At 38.1% G+C, this 14,780-nt stretch overlaps 2 protein-coding genes across 4 annotated transcripts in view; both read right to left on the minus strand.

Annotated features, from left to right (window-relative positions):
* Positions 1-8,451, minus strand: part of LOC113012701 (trichohyalin) — a 30,768-nt gene extending 22,317 nt beyond the window's left edge. Inside the window, exons 1-13 of the mRNA XM_026152998.1 lie at positions 7,970-8,451; positions 5,874-6,080; positions 5,699-5,782; positions 5,519-5,623; positions 5,276-5,431; positions 4,933-5,076; positions 4,660-4,803; positions 4,189-4,332; positions 3,963-4,082; positions 3,720-3,839; positions 3,592-3,636; positions 3,461-3,508; positions 3,331-3,357 (exon numbers count right to left, since the gene is read on the minus strand). Of these exons, the coding sequence (XP_026008783.1) occupies positions 3,331-3,357; positions 3,461-3,508; positions 3,592-3,636; positions 3,720-3,839; positions 3,963-4,082; positions 4,189-4,332; positions 4,660-4,803; positions 4,933-5,076; positions 5,276-5,431; positions 5,519-5,623; positions 5,699-5,782; positions 5,874-6,080; positions 7,970-7,979 (1,354 nt within the window). The 5' untranslated portion in view covers positions 7,980-8,451. The remainder of the gene's footprint in view (positions 1-3,330; positions 3,358-3,460; positions 3,509-3,591; positions 3,637-3,719; positions 3,840-3,962; positions 4,083-4,188; positions 4,333-4,659; positions 4,804-4,932; positions 5,077-5,275; positions 5,432-5,518; positions 5,624-5,698; positions 5,783-5,873; positions 6,081-7,969) is intronic.
* A 1,352-nt stretch (positions 8,452-9,803) lies between these two features.
* Positions 9,804-14,398, minus strand: LOC113012209 (adapter protein CIKS-like). Of its 3 annotated transcripts, XM_026152265.1 has the most exons (10): positions 14,243-14,398; positions 13,700-14,102; positions 13,493-13,629; positions 12,767-12,863; positions 12,452-12,642; positions 11,721-11,809; positions 11,572-11,640; positions 11,046-11,150; positions 10,256-10,330; positions 9,804-10,165 (listed from the first exon to the last, which is right to left on the minus strand). In XM_026152265.1, exons 2-10 carry the CDS (start codon positions 14,077-14,079, stop codon positions 9,995-9,997), a joined length of 1,314 nt encoding a protein of 437 aa, XP_026008050.1. In that variant the 5' UTR covers positions 14,080-14,102; positions 14,243-14,398; the 3' UTR covers positions 9,804-9,994. The 3 variants fall into 3 exon arrangements, with proteins under 3 accessions (XP_026008050.1, XP_026008049.1, XP_026008051.1); XM_026152264.1 differs by having other exon boundaries at positions 13,700-14,398; XM_026152266.1 differs by having other exon boundaries at positions 12,767-12,798; positions 13,493-14,398.
* Positions 14,399-14,780: the final 382 nt, after the last annotated feature.

Below are 14,780 nucleotides of genomic sequence, written 5' to 3' on the forward strand. Positions count from 1 at the left end.
TCCTCATGTTCTACCAAATCATCTTCAGTTTTGGCTTCTTCTTCCTCCTCCTCATGCTCTATTAAATAATCTCCAGTTTTGGCTTCTTCTTCTTCCTCCTCCTCATGTTCTACCAAATCATCTTCAGTTTTGGGTTCTTCTTCCTCTTCCTCATGTTCTACCAAATCATCTTCAGTTTTGGCTTCTTCCTCTTCCTCATGTTCTACCAAATCATCTTCAGTTTTGGCTTCTTCTTCCTCCTCCTCATGCTCTATTAAATAATCTCCAGTTTTGGCTTCTTCCTCTTCTTCCTCCTCATGTTCTACCAAATAATCTTCAGTTTTGGCTTCCTCTTCTTCCTCATGCTCTATTAAATAATCCTCAGTTTTGGCTTCCTCTTCTTCCTCCTCATGTTCTACCAAATAATCTTCAGTTTTGGCTTCTTCTTCCTCTTCCTCATGTTCTGCCAAATCATCTCCAGTTTTGGCTTCTTCTTCTTCTTCCTCATATTCTACCAAATAATCTTCAGTTTTGGCTTCTTCCCTCTTCCTCATGTTCTACCAAATCATCCTCAGTTTTGGCTTCTCTTCCTCTTCCTCATATTCTACCAAATAATCTTCAGTTTTGGCTTCTTCCTCTTCCTCATGTTCTAACCGCAAATCATCCTCAGTTTTGCTTCTTCTCTTCCTCATATTCTACAAATAATTCTTCAGTTTTGGCTTCTTCCTCTTCCTCATGTTCTACCAAATCATCTTCAGTTTGGCTTCTCTTCCTCCTCCTCATGCCTCTATTAAATAATCTCCAGTTTTGGCTTCTTCTTCTTCCTCCTCATGGTTCTACCAAATCATCTTGCAGTTTTGGCTTTCTTCTTCCTCTCCTCATGCTCTATTAATAATCTCCCCAGTTTTGGCTTCTTCTTCTTCCCCTCCTCAATGTTCTATTTTTTCAAATCCCAATCTTCAGTTTTGGGTTCTTCTTCCCTCTTCCTCAATGTTCTACCTACTCCAAATCAATCTTCAGTTTGGCTTCTTCCTCTTCCCTCATGTTCTACCAAATCATCTTCAGTTGTTGGCTTCTTCTTCTCCTCCTCAATGCTCTTATTAATAATTCTCCAGTTTTTGGCTTTTCTTTCTTCTTCCTCCTCCAAATGTTCTAACCCAATCCATCTTCAGTTTTGGCTTTCCTCTCTCCTCCTGCTCTATTAAATAATCTCCAGTTTTGGCTTCCTCTCTTCCTCCTCATGTTCTACCAATAATCTTCAGTTTTTTGGGTTCTTCTTCCTCTTCTCATGTTGCAAATCATCTCCGTTTTTGGCTTTTCTTCTTCCTCCCTCAATGTTCTACCAAATCATCCTCAGTTTTGGCCTCTTCTTCCTCAACTCCTGCTCTATTAAATAATCTCCAGTTTTGGCTTCTTCCTCTTCTTCCCCTCATGTTCTAACCAAATAATCTCAGTTTTGGCTTCCCTCTTCTTCTCATGCTCTATTAAATAATCCTCAGTTTTGGCTTCCTCTTCTTCCTCCTCATGGTCTACCAAATAATCTTCAGTTTTGGCTTCTTCTTCCTCCTCATGTTTTGCCAAATCATCTTCAGTTTTGGCCTCTTCTTCTACCTCCTCATGTTCTACTAGCTGAAGCATCGTCAGTTCTGGCCTGGTCAAAAATGTCTTCAGTTTTTGTTTTCTCATGTTTATCCACAATAGTTTCTTCAGTTTTGCTCTCCTCATCATCTTCTACCAAAATGTCTTTGGTTTTTGTCTCCTGCACCTCTTCATCTTCTACCACCCCTTTGTGCTGTATCACTTCATCATTTACAATTATCGCAAATTCATCTGTCTTTGTGTCTCTCTTTTCTTGGTCTTCACCTCTACCATCACCTCCTCCTTCTATCACCTCTTTATTCTCTTTTTCTTTTATTAATTGTTCTGCATTATCCTTTATTTGAACTTCGTCATCATCACCCTCTCCAATTTCCTCTTCCTCCTCCTTGGTGTCATCATCAAGCTTTTCCTCCTCCTTCAGTGATGGTCTCAGTTCTGATTCTTCAGTGTGTCTTGCTAGTGATGTGATAGCAATAAATTTAGTGTCTGTTTTTAACTTAATTAATGTGACTTAAAAAAAAAGAAAGAAACAAAAATCATGTGAATACCATCATCTTCCTCTGTCACATCTGCTTCAGTGGGTGCCATCTCGGAGTCTTCTTTTATCTCTGCAGCAGGAGCAGCTTCATCTTTGGCAGCACGCATGATCTCTGTAACTGTATTACGAACCTTATCATCCCTCTTATGTGATCTTCATTTCTTTATAGGGTGATTTTAATGGTGCAAAATCATAGCAACATTACAGCATGAATACACCACAGATTGCAGTTAGTGGATTTTTAAAATTGCTTCATAAATTGAAGCAGGAATTATTTTATATCTCGTTTCTTTTCTATTTAGCTTCTTTTAAAGTGTTTTTTAAATGCCTTGTAACTTCCTGAAGTAGCTGGTACAAACTGCAGCTGAGCTATATGTTTAGCCACTCATTACAGCAGAGTACTTGATCAAATTAGGCTACAGTGCCGTGATGATCTTAATGAAGGAGCTGGCTGGATCAAATCGTTTATATAAAACCACAGGACCAAAGGAACATGATGTATCAAAACTGGCTACAATGGTAAATACAGTGTAAAAGTATTGTGAATGCTATCTTTGCAACATGTGGTGTGTTTAATAGTTACATGCACAGGTAAAAAGTATACAAAAACACATGCAATCCAGTCCGGACGATCCAAGGATATACATATGACAACAGTGTAAATGGTCAAAAACAGGAGGCAACCAGTCAGTGGCACAAAAAATGCGAGAAAGAGCAACAAAGGAATGCAAGTCTGAAGGACACACATGGTCATGCACAATGTTACACAGAAAAACATGATGACTGAGTCAAGACATATCACTGCGAAGTTCTGTAAAATATTACAACAAATGGTCAGTGTGACAAAGAAAGGGAGGAATGAAGTAAACCAATCCATAACAATGTAGCAGCTTAATGACAATTAGAATAACAGAATGAAGAACAGATATGATGCATGTTTGTCCATGCTATAATGTAATGAGTACAAATCGAGTATTTTTCAAACACAGTGGCACGCAGTTTCATAGATCTTCAGGGTTACACTGAACAGTAAGGCATACCATGAGGCAGACTTGAAAACAGATTGAATAATGTCCCTTGAAAAACACAAGTCTGTACAAACATGCAAGAAACAAACAAAAATCAAAAAATCTATGCAGTCTAGTTGCTTGCAACACACATTGCGCAAGTTTAAAAGCACATTTTAAATGTCTTTAACGAAGATATTTTCTTACCTTTTTCAAATGGAGGCAGAAATTTCCCTGTATTAACACATGGAAAAAGACACTTAGCTTCTTTTTTTTTAATGTAATATTTCCTTTTCTGTATTACTGCAATGGAAAACAGAAGAAATACTGTCATTACCTTTCCTTCTTACTAAATTGATATCAGATGGGGAAGGTACAGCTTCATCTAAAAGAAACAAAGACATTTTGTGAAAACCTGCCAATCATAAATGTTTATCAGAATATTTCTGAGTGGATTAGAGCAGAAACCTTTTTCTGTTACTACATTTACACCTGGGGTGGTGACAGGTTCCCCTGAAACATAGAAAATATTTAGCAGATGGATTTTTAATATTTCCTAATTAATAGTACTGAACATCTAATACTAATAGCCATACCCTGATCACCAACAATCATGCTTGACATGTAAGCTAAGAGCAAATCCTTCTTGTCTGTGAGCTCTGACACAGCATCTTCAACAACTTTCATTGGGTCAATGGACACTTCAGGCATGATTCCTGAAAATGAAAAACACCAGACAGTGAATAAAAGCTGCTTTGTCTTTATTTAGAAAATCAGCTTAGCTGCCCTAAGGATAACATGTAACCAATTTTCTGATAATGACGTAGGCTAAAACAGACCTTGTTCACCAATCAGTGTTGAGGAGATGTAGCTCGCAAGCAGGTTTGTCTGCTCTTTGGTGATTTCTACTGCTGACTTAAAAACTGACACGGGGCTAAATCCCAAGGTATGCTGGATATCTAACCAACAGAGAAAATAATAGAGAAAATAAAACAATCCTTCGTGAAGTCTGGGAAACCTGCAGTGTGTGCATTGTATCAGGTGATGTCTTGGCAGACTGTGTACCTTTTAGCGTGTCCAGTATGACATCCAAGACTGCGCAGAGCACGCCCTGGATGTAGCCAAATAGTCCACTCACAAAGTCATTAGTAACACTGAAGGCATTTCTGCCAATAACCACGGGGTCAATGAAGCTAATGTCAGTGGTTCCTGAGGACAACACACACTCAGGTCAAAGGTGCAGTAAAGTACTTCATTAAACATACATGTACTTGACAGTTACACAGACATTAGAAAAATGTGTTTAAGGCCAACATTTTCCTTATAAAAGCATGCATTGTCAAAGTTAGATAAGTTATATAAGTTTTTGTTTAGTGGACAACATCCATAACAAGCTAAAAAGAGTTACTGTTGATCTAAAAATACATTCCTAATAAAGTCTGTAAAATGCATAAGCAGTATATACAGAATATAAGATGTACTGTAAATATTAAGCCACAAACATCACAAATGAGACAATATGGAGGCACTGAATACCTTTGAATACATCCAGTATCATGTCTACGATGGCACAGAGCACGTCCTGGATGTAGCCAAATATTCCACTCACTGTGTCATTTGTGACGTGGAATATATTTCTTCCTATTACCACAGGGTCCATGAAGCTAATGTCGACGGTTCCTGAGAAACACAAACAGGAAATGAATACGGACAGAAAGTACGCAAAGCAAACTCTCTAAATTGTGTTAGATAGATATTCTTTTATGTTGTTTTTAAGAGGTTATGGGTTAAACGAGAGAGCGCAAATACCTTTCACTACATTCAGTGTAGTGTCCAGTATGGAACAGAGCACATCCTGGATGTAGCTCGCCACTCCACACATGAACTCATTAGTAGCATTAAAGACACCTCTGCCTATCATTACAGGGTCAATATAGCCAAGATCAGTTTTTCCTGAATGGAAAAGAAATAGAAAAGTAAGTGCATTTGTAAGTACATTCTGCATTAATTAATAATGTTACAAACCAGCAAGGGAGTTAAAGTTTAGTTCAAGTATTTAAAAAAAAGACAGATTTATTCATTCATTAACTGTATGTGAAACAAGAGAAAAACAGTCTTGAGTAGAAAAAGGATTCAAGTATAAATTACATACCTTTTTTAATATCTTCTATGGTTTCCAGTGATGTATCCACAACAGCACACAGTGTGTCCCTGAAGGAACCCAGTGCTCCACCTATGAAGTCATTCGTTGAATGGAAAGCTTGTCTACCAATGACCACAGGGTCAATGTAGCTGAGGTAGAAGTTCCCTGTGGTTTCAGAAGATTATTCTGTACTTATTAAGCAGTCTTTGTTTTTGTTTTTTTGCTTGTGTTGGTAGGAGTGAGCGGTCATACCTTCTTCATCTGACAAATATCGAACAAACCCATCTTTTGCTTCTGATATTTCCTCGGCTGCGTATCTGGCAGCTGACATGGGGTCACTTAAATCCGGTGCGCATTCTGCAAAAGTACAGCAAGTCATGCATTAGAGAGCTTACACAAATAAAAACTGTGCCAAGATAAATTCCCCACTACCTTGAAACTTATTGAGCAGACTGGATAACTCATCAGTGGCGTCGTTCACGGCCTGGACAGGGTCCGTTATGATCTGCTGGATGTCTAACGATGATAGCAAACATGTTGGTCAGATTCTGCATAACTGATGGCTTAAAAGACTTGGGGACATACACTTTTAGATTTTGTGGCTTACCGGGGACTGCTTTGTACTCAACAAAGTCAAACATCACCACACCTACAACCAGCCAGGACAGGAGAGCAGCAAGGGCGATCAGCAGCTCAACAGACATTTTCACCTTGTTGAGCAGCCCCAGACCTTTGGATCTGAGAGAGCTCGTCTGTGGCGCTGCTGCTCCGTCACTGGACCCAGTGGCTGCAGCGTGGGAGGCTGATTTGGCTACTATATGTGGAAGACATAAATAGACAAAAGTTAGTCTGACAAATTCTTTCTGCTTTTGTTCTTGTGCTTGTAATGTTTGATATTCTTGCACTGCTAAAGTAACCACAAGGGTTTCAGTTCTTTATAAATATCCACTGCAGATCATGTGCAAAACCTATGTGGATCAGAACTGATAAAACAATTAAATGTCTGCTTGTACACATATTTATTGTTGTCTATAATGAGTGATTGGTAGCAAGAACTTGCACACTTGCATAGTTTGTCCACCAGAGGGAGCTGACATTACACTTTTAGCTGTGAAATCTCTGTATGTCTCCTAACAACAGTGAAAGTGTTTCTCCGTGTTTTGTTCCTCTGTTACAAAGTGTGCAAACTATGTATGTTTTATCAGATCTGTCAATTGTTGCGTAAGTCTTTTTCGGTCATATTATCGCCCTCTTTCAGTAATTTCACTATCGTAACAATGATTTTGCCCTGGCGTCTTAATAAAAGCCCATTTTCTTAAACCTTTCAAGTCTTTTCATCTACACAATGAAGACAAACCATGACAGGAAGACATTTTGCGCACATAGTGCATTATTAGTTGTATATATATAATTTTTCATCTTTACCATGAGCCTATACTGTCTCTTTATTTCCTTATTATTTATATTAATCGGAAATGTTAAACGTCATCAGAAAAGTCATGGTGTGATAGGGCACTCCAATTTTAGCAGTGACATTTTCCAAATGTACTGACACACTTTAGACTGGCTTAGCACAGTGAAAAATGCCCAAGGCAGCATTTAGTAACAGTGTTATCATCATTAAATGCTGTGCACAGAGTGTAAGATTATCTGTACTGATTTACTGTAATGTCAGGCGTCAGGGAGACCTTCACTCAAGGTCCAAGTTGAATGAACTCTGAAAATGTTCGATGCATGACGACTTGCTTCCAGCGTGTAGGACACGGGGGAAAAAAACCTCTCAAACGCAAACTCAACTATTCAATCAACAGCATCGTTTAGAGCTGTGCAATTTTTCTAAGTAACTATCGTGTTATTACATTTTTTGTGAAAACACAAGTTCACTCGCTGTTAAAAAACCCTAAACCCAAAAACATTCGATCTTAAAATGTGCTTTTTAAAACTGGTGATAACTGAAGTAATAACATTAAGTAATTATGAGCATTGGCTTTGTTTACAGAGTAGCCAATATGCACTATACACTTCATAAGAAAAGACTATGTGCTGGAGCGCATTATAAAGCTTTACAGGTTATTTATTGTTATCAGCTTTCTACAGTGCTTTTGATGCCTTTAAAATAACGGCTAACGATTCAAAGAGTAGCACAAAGGCATACAGAATAGGGAACACTTGTCTAAACTTGCTGACTGCAATAAGAAACAGTACATATATAAGTGAAAAGCAGGTCTACAGTGTCACAAGGAAATGCTCTTTATAGACACTGGTGGATCAGTAGCAGCAGTCTTCTGCATTAATATATCAGACGAAGACGATTTTTTTCCTCCACTAACACCACTTTTGCACATTTAAGCATGATCTAAGAGTGTCTTACATTTACACAGTACTGTGAATGCAGGACTTGCAGGTGTTTTTTCACACTTTTATTTATTTATGTATATTCCTTTTGACGTGCTTGAGGTCTACCACGCTGGCTGAGGTCAGCTGCAGCTGCAGTCTGTCACAGGAGAGCAATGCGAATACTCTGGTGACTTGATAGCTTATATTTATAGCAACCAACTTTCGACACATCATCGTCAGAGGACACAACTTATCAAAACACTGCCGTTTATTTGTTATGCAGAATTTATTACTGTGGATTTTTGTGCTGTAGTAAAGGTTTTATTTGAACAGTTGTGCTTGAAGACCCAGGTGTAACAACCCTACCTTCAGCCATTGTGACGTGTAGACTATCTCAGGTAGGATACTTTAAATTGGAGACAAAGCCTCCTCATGAAGAATTAACTGGTGACGGCTCCAGTAAATCCAGTTTGAATCCACTTTCTCAGGAAAAAAAAAAAGTGTCCCAGGTGGTAAATTATTCCATTGTCACTTGGACCGTCACAGCCTTGTCTTCTTACCCATAACATCCACAGGTGGAACTTGTCCAAGGTTTTAAAAAGTAAAAAATGGAAAATTAAGCATGAATTGAAAGCCTACATATGTTGGGGAATTTGGAGCTGCCTGTGAGGCAGCATTAAAAAAGGGGGTCTGGGGACAGTGGGGCAAAGTAAAGCGACACAGGGGAAGAATCAGCCAAGCTAAGCACAGGGCTGGGCAGGGTGAGGGGAAATGCACAATATCTCACCCAGTGTTTCTGGGGGCTCACATGGGTATAGGCCAGTGCAGAGAGCAGGAAGGCTGCAAGGTAACTCTATCCGCCCAGAAAATACAGGTTATTCTTAGCTGGAGCTCTGCTCACCAGCCGCTCTGGCAGACCTTTTTTGGACGTTCAAGGGTGTGCAAGATCAGCTGGCTGAATTGAGCACCCCTACTGGCTGCTGCAGCACTCTGTCCACTAAAAACAAATCACAGGCCCACGATTAATGGCAATTCAGATGAAAACTACCTTCAAATCCCCCCCTTCTACCTTCAAGTTAGGTTAAAACAGCTTCTTTTGAGTAATTTCAGAACTAGTACTAGTTGATTAAAAAAAAGTCCATAAAAAGGTCCATAAGTGCATGTTTTTCTGCAAGAGGTCATTAATAGGAATCATGGATAAATGTAGCCTGATCCTGGTTTGACAAAAGTTAACAGGAGCCAAAACTGCAACTGCTTATGGAAAAGGATTAGGGCCATCGAAAGAAAAAAGAAGTCAGAATTGTTTCCCCCCCGGTGGCCTAAATCTTTTCCATAACTGCTTCTTCCAGTTGTTCAGGTTTTTATTTTAATTTATTTTAATACCTGCAACGTGGGATCCATGGTTTGTGTCTTCAAGGCAACAGAGCTTAAAGTTCATTTCTTATTTAAAATTCCTATTTCCAGTATTGGGGTTTTTTCACATGAACATAATAAATTAATCATCGGTAGTTACTTAAATTCAGTGGTCTCTGCTAGCATTGACATTTTGTATAAAATACTGACAAAATGATTGATATGACTTTAAGTATGTTTTCCATCTGAGAAAAAACCACCACAATGAAAATCCCACTGACATTGGACATCTGAAAAACCTGAGTAGCAGCTAAAGTGATGGAGGGTGACTGATTTGCACCCCAAAGTTCTGGATAAAGTCTGTTCTGTTTTATTCAAATATATTTTAGATTGGTCGGTTTGGCCAGTCTTAATATAATTTCATTAAAGTTAGATAGTTTCACACAGTAAAAAGAGCAATCCAATCCAAACCACAACAACAACAAAAAGGCCACCCTCTTAATCCTGATGCTAAACTAAGAACATTGCTTTCATGATAAACAACCATGAAAATATAAAAAATAATAGCAACAAAAGCGCTGTGTATAACACTGTGATTAGCAAACACTGCTGTGGAGTGAATAATGAGAAGGAGGGGGAGGGGGGGGATGCTGCAAAGAGAGAGAAGGTAATCTGGACATTTACAAGTATGTGGGTGGTTCCAAGAAAGTCTCCCACAGGCCAATACCTCCAAAAGGTGACACCTGTGCAAATAAGCCACACCATTGGTAGGAATGCCATTCAGAGTTATTATATAATATATTCTGCGTATGTTTACATAGTAAATGTACCAGAGAAATGTGTCTAAATACATGGAAAAAACTTTATTGAGTCATCTGAAAAACAGCACTTAACATAAAATAGAACTTGGAACATGAGCTTATATCTCAACTTAAACTGGATCAAACTGTGGATTTGTAAAATAAACGTACTGCAAAATGTAGCTTTTAAAGCAGAAACATTAAACCCAGACACATGCCCGAACACCAGTTTGTTTGTTTACAGTGTAGCTGCGTCGCTCATGGTAACAGGCCTGATGAATAAGCTGAGCTCCACAGGTACAGGAGGAGCCACGTATCTCTCCTCCCTCAGCAGTCGCAGTAACAAATCCTCAGTGTCCTGCGGCCAGCGGTACACGCGAGTATTCTGGAGCCAGCTTGGGACATGTTTCTGTCGAGATTTTCCACAGTTTTTAAAAAATATATATATAATAAAGATAAGATAAATGCAAAGGGATAAATATGGGAAATGTTTTCTGACCTGGGATGCACAAAGGAAGAGAACCGGGATGAATCTAAAATTCAAGCTCCCCTGCTGGATGAACTCATTCTGCATCTGGCAAAATTAAATATACAATAAAATACTCTAAGTTTACCTGTCAGCATTATTGCATATTATTTATGTAAAGAAATATGACATTATTTTTTTGTGTTCATAAACATTAATAAACATTAAAGGAATGAAGAACTTAATCATAAAACTTACTGTTAAGAAAAAAATGAATAAATGTTCTTTTACATACTGAACACTTCTAAATAACAATACTGTGGAAAAAGTCTGGAGTCAGCTCCATTTATTTATATTTTGCTAGGACGACTGGAAATTGCTGCAGCAATTCATTGAAACGTGAAAACGTTTTTTTTTTAATGTATATAAGGATTATAAATCCTTGAGTCTGCTATAGATCTGTTTTTAAGCCTAGTCCTTATGTTTTGACATAGTGTTTGTAACAAAGTGTCTAAAGATACAATTTTAAATTGTTTCTTTGCTAAGCTCTCTGTCGTGTGTAGACATAACGCTGGTTCATCCTTCAAGTTAAATGCATTTTTATGCTTGAATGTCCAAAGAAAAAAGCCATTCAGAAAGCCTGGAGAATTATTGCTCAAGGCCCTCTAAAGAAATTAAATGAAATAATTTAAGGGTGGCTCAAGACTTTTGCGCAGTATCACAACTCTAATATTTTAATAGCATTTTCTAATTCAGTGTAGAATTAACTCCTCTGCTAAAATACAGTATTTGAGTATTTCCTCCATTGCTGATTTATCCTCACTATTGAGTGGATATATCTGGTGTGTAGACCATGGCTGTCAACTGCAGGTCCTTCAATATCCTCCTTGTACTTTGGACTGATGGCGATAATAATAAGGGTTAACGGCTGTTAAAAAAAAAAACAGACAGAAATTTCAGACACTGAATAAAAAGACAGTGTTCATACAAAAGTAACTTGAAATAAACACAGATACAGCAAAAACATGGAATATGAAATATCATTTTATCTGTTATAGAGGGTAACACACTTGCTGATCTTGATGATGGGTACTTTATTAATCCCAGGGGGAATCTGAGATTCTCCGGAGCTCACACAACCACATAACTACATAAACACTAACAGAAAGCAGACTGACTATCAAGCTAGAATCATAGTTTAAAAATAAGATAGAAAAACACATGTTACAAGACCTGTGCAAATAATAGTGTAGCCTAGTAAGGAGTATTAAAAAGGTAGACTTGTAGAGATACTTGCAGCAATTTATGGTAACAATATAACTTCGCACACAGTTCTCATAATTACTTACATCTTTAAGGTAACTGTCTGTCCACTTGTTGACGTCCATACATCTAATGGAGCTGTCATATAAGTCAATCTGTGAAATTTAGGTTAGTGCTGTGAGCAAAGTGTTTAATGATATTACAGAATGATAGTGTACACAGGGTGGAAACTTACAGCCGGTCGAAAACCTTGCTTTGTGAGGAAATCCACAAAGGGGACCATCTCTGAGGACACGTCCGAAGAGTAAGTGATGAAAACGTTTCCTGAGAAGAGGCAAGATAATAAAACCCAAACAATCAGAATCTTAAAGCTTTATGTTCAGTGTCAGCTTAATATAAGCGTACTTGTATTTTCTGCTATACTGTTACATACTGGTTTGGCTGTTGATGCTTCATTTAGTGCAAGTGTTCAAAGCCAAACTGTGACTTAAAACGTTTCAAAAAAGAAGAAACAGCAGCAAATAAAAATGATCAGATAGGTGAAGTACCTTTATCCTGACTGCCTTTGGTATCAAATTACATTTTGAGAAAATAATTAAGCTACCACTGGGTTTGGGTCACCGATTTCTAAAAATAAACAAAAAAAAAATGTATATAAAAAATGTGGTCAGCAAAAATATCTTCATCATTATTCTAAGTAACTCATTCCTATATTATAAATTTGAAAAATTAATCAAAAATATAGCCTAAAGCTAGCTTTCTTACAATATTTTGAGCTTGCTTTTTATTTTAAATGTGAATCTATAAAGACAATACAAATAAATATTACTTCAGTTTACGTGCTAAGTAGATAGTTTCTGCGCTAGCGACGAAATGTCTCTAAGATACTAATTAATCTGTTCCGTTAACACTTAAATGTGCATTCCTTGTTACAGAGACAATAAAGTGCCAAAAAAAGTGACTCACGGCACTCATCGGGCAAACGGATGCCCTTCCTTTTCCCGTGTGGATGTGAAGCGGACTCCTCTGCTCCTGCTGAGCCCACATTCAGCATGCTGACCCGTGAAACATCCTCCACAGTGGGAAGTGAGAAGTGAGGGACGTTAACTGAGACACTTCCCATGATGTTATTCTTAAAGTGGTCATGAAACTGGAGCCTGAAGCAGCAAGAAAGAAAAATATACGAAGACCAACATCTTTCACATAATCTTGCCAACCTTTATCAATATACCATACATGTAAAAAATGTTGTTTTCTGAATACATCGTCAGCTGTGTTTACCCATTTTGGGGTTGATTCCGAGGTGTCCAGTGCTGGAAAGGAGCAGAGAGGTGACGTGACTGAGGATGGTATTGGTTGAGATTACACAGCCATTCTCCTGCAGAGTATTAAGTTCATAATATGACGAAGGTCATTGTGTACAGTTTAAACATTTCTATGGGAGTGTCTGTTGAAAGTCTTTCAGTAAAAGCAGTTTTTTCAAAATCAAGAGTAAATAAGCATCTTTTTTCTTTACCTCAAACAGTAAATACTAATCACAACCCTTAAATTCACAACAGGTTTCATCCTAATATTTAAAACTTCTTTTACATTTTTCTGTTTTTTCTATTTTTCAATTGCTTTACTTTACCTGCATTGTACTTAAAATTACTTACTGCATAAAGTTTGACACCTTTCCTGTAAAGTACTCAGAAGTTAGGCAAGGTTAAGTCATTCCATAATACAGCCACATGCCCCGAAGTACAGCATACTTGCTAGCCCCTTATTCTAGTGTACTTACCTTTAAGTATATGTTGGTAATTTCAAATTAAATACGTTAAAACTCCATTTCATTACAGGGGAACAGTGCTCTTAGTCGCAGGCCACATTATGAAGTGTTACCCTACATGTGTGTCATAGCTATATGTATTACAAACATACAGAGTATTCACAGCCTCTTTCAAGGTTTCTTTTATCTAATTACACAAATAAAAGAATCACAACAGATCACAGAACTGCTTTCCTTACCGCAGCTATGCACGTCGTGGTGGGGAAGTAAAAAGGGAGTACAGTGTTGCCACTCGTTGTCATCTTTCAGCGGCAAAGGAGCCTCGAGTTCCTCTTCTAAATCACTCTGAGGTTGAGCGTCGCATTCATCCTCCCCTCTGAAAATGAATGCTTTAACTAATCAAATGTGTGCTGGTATTTTACTCCCTAAAAGTGTAACATGGTTACCTCGCTGTGTTTCCATTTGCAGGCTCAGTTGTTCCACAACGCTTTGCTCCACATTCCCAGCAGCCGCACTCTCTTTTTGTGCCATTCGGCATCGCTCCTTGAGAAAAGCAGTCATCAGAAGACTGATGATGTAGATTCATCCTGGAAGATATTTCTCTTCCATCTTCTGGTACTCTGGGTTGGATCATCTCCACATGCTGCATAAAATGAAGTTTCTGCTCGCAAAACTCTTGATTCATTTCTCTGCATCTGTTTGGGCTTCGGTAGAAATAATCTGCATTCATGCAGCATCTCGGTCGATCCATTTCATTTTCTCTTACTCCAGCGTTCATAAGTTGAAAGCTGTTTTCTAGCTTTGGCTCCTTTCCAGATTTCTCCATTTTATCTCAGCTTGAGACACATCCTGTACCACATCAAATTAGATGATGTGTAAAACAAACATTTCCTTGTGTTAAAATCAATAGATCGAGCTTAATTTACTTGCAGGTATTAAAAACAACAACACGAAAGTTCATGCTCATAAACATGTCTATGGTTAAGTACCAGAGAGAGGCATCACCCTCCTGTTAAAAGTCTGGTTTCAGGACTCCTGTGGATGCACAGACTTGCACTGGAACCTACTATATGCAAATATCTCACGCCTTTGCGCGTCCAATCAGAGCCAAGAATGCAGTCTGTATGCCTGTGCCAGATTGGACAGGAAAGCCTGCATGAGTAAGGAATTTAGTTGTTTTTAAACTCTTTTTTTTAATTGTGAAACTGTTTTTTTATAAGCAGTCCACATTAGAACTTTAAAAAAACAAAAAAACAAAGCGTGGGATAAAACAGGCTTAGGTTATGCATCTGATTGATATTTGGCTTCAGGGCATACATGTATCCGATGATTTGCATATTCAGCCTTGTCATCTGCGTGAAATTCACCCCGAGGGAAAAAAAACAAAACCACAGGCTCATTTGTACTCTGTCATTTTCAATAGTCATGTCTGCTTATTCACCACGCCTGTTGCTGAGAACCTGAAATTTCTTGAGAATGGGAGCAGTCAGACGAGCTTCACAAACAGTGTTAAATAGTGCGTCGTAA

This window comes from Astatotilapia calliptera, chromosome 19 (assembly GCF_900246225.1).
Source record: "Astatotilapia calliptera chromosome 19, fAstCal1.2, whole genome shotgun sequence".
In the NCBI taxonomy this organism is placed as follows: domain Eukaryota; kingdom Metazoa; phylum Chordata; class Actinopteri; order Cichliformes; family Cichlidae; genus Astatotilapia; species Astatotilapia calliptera.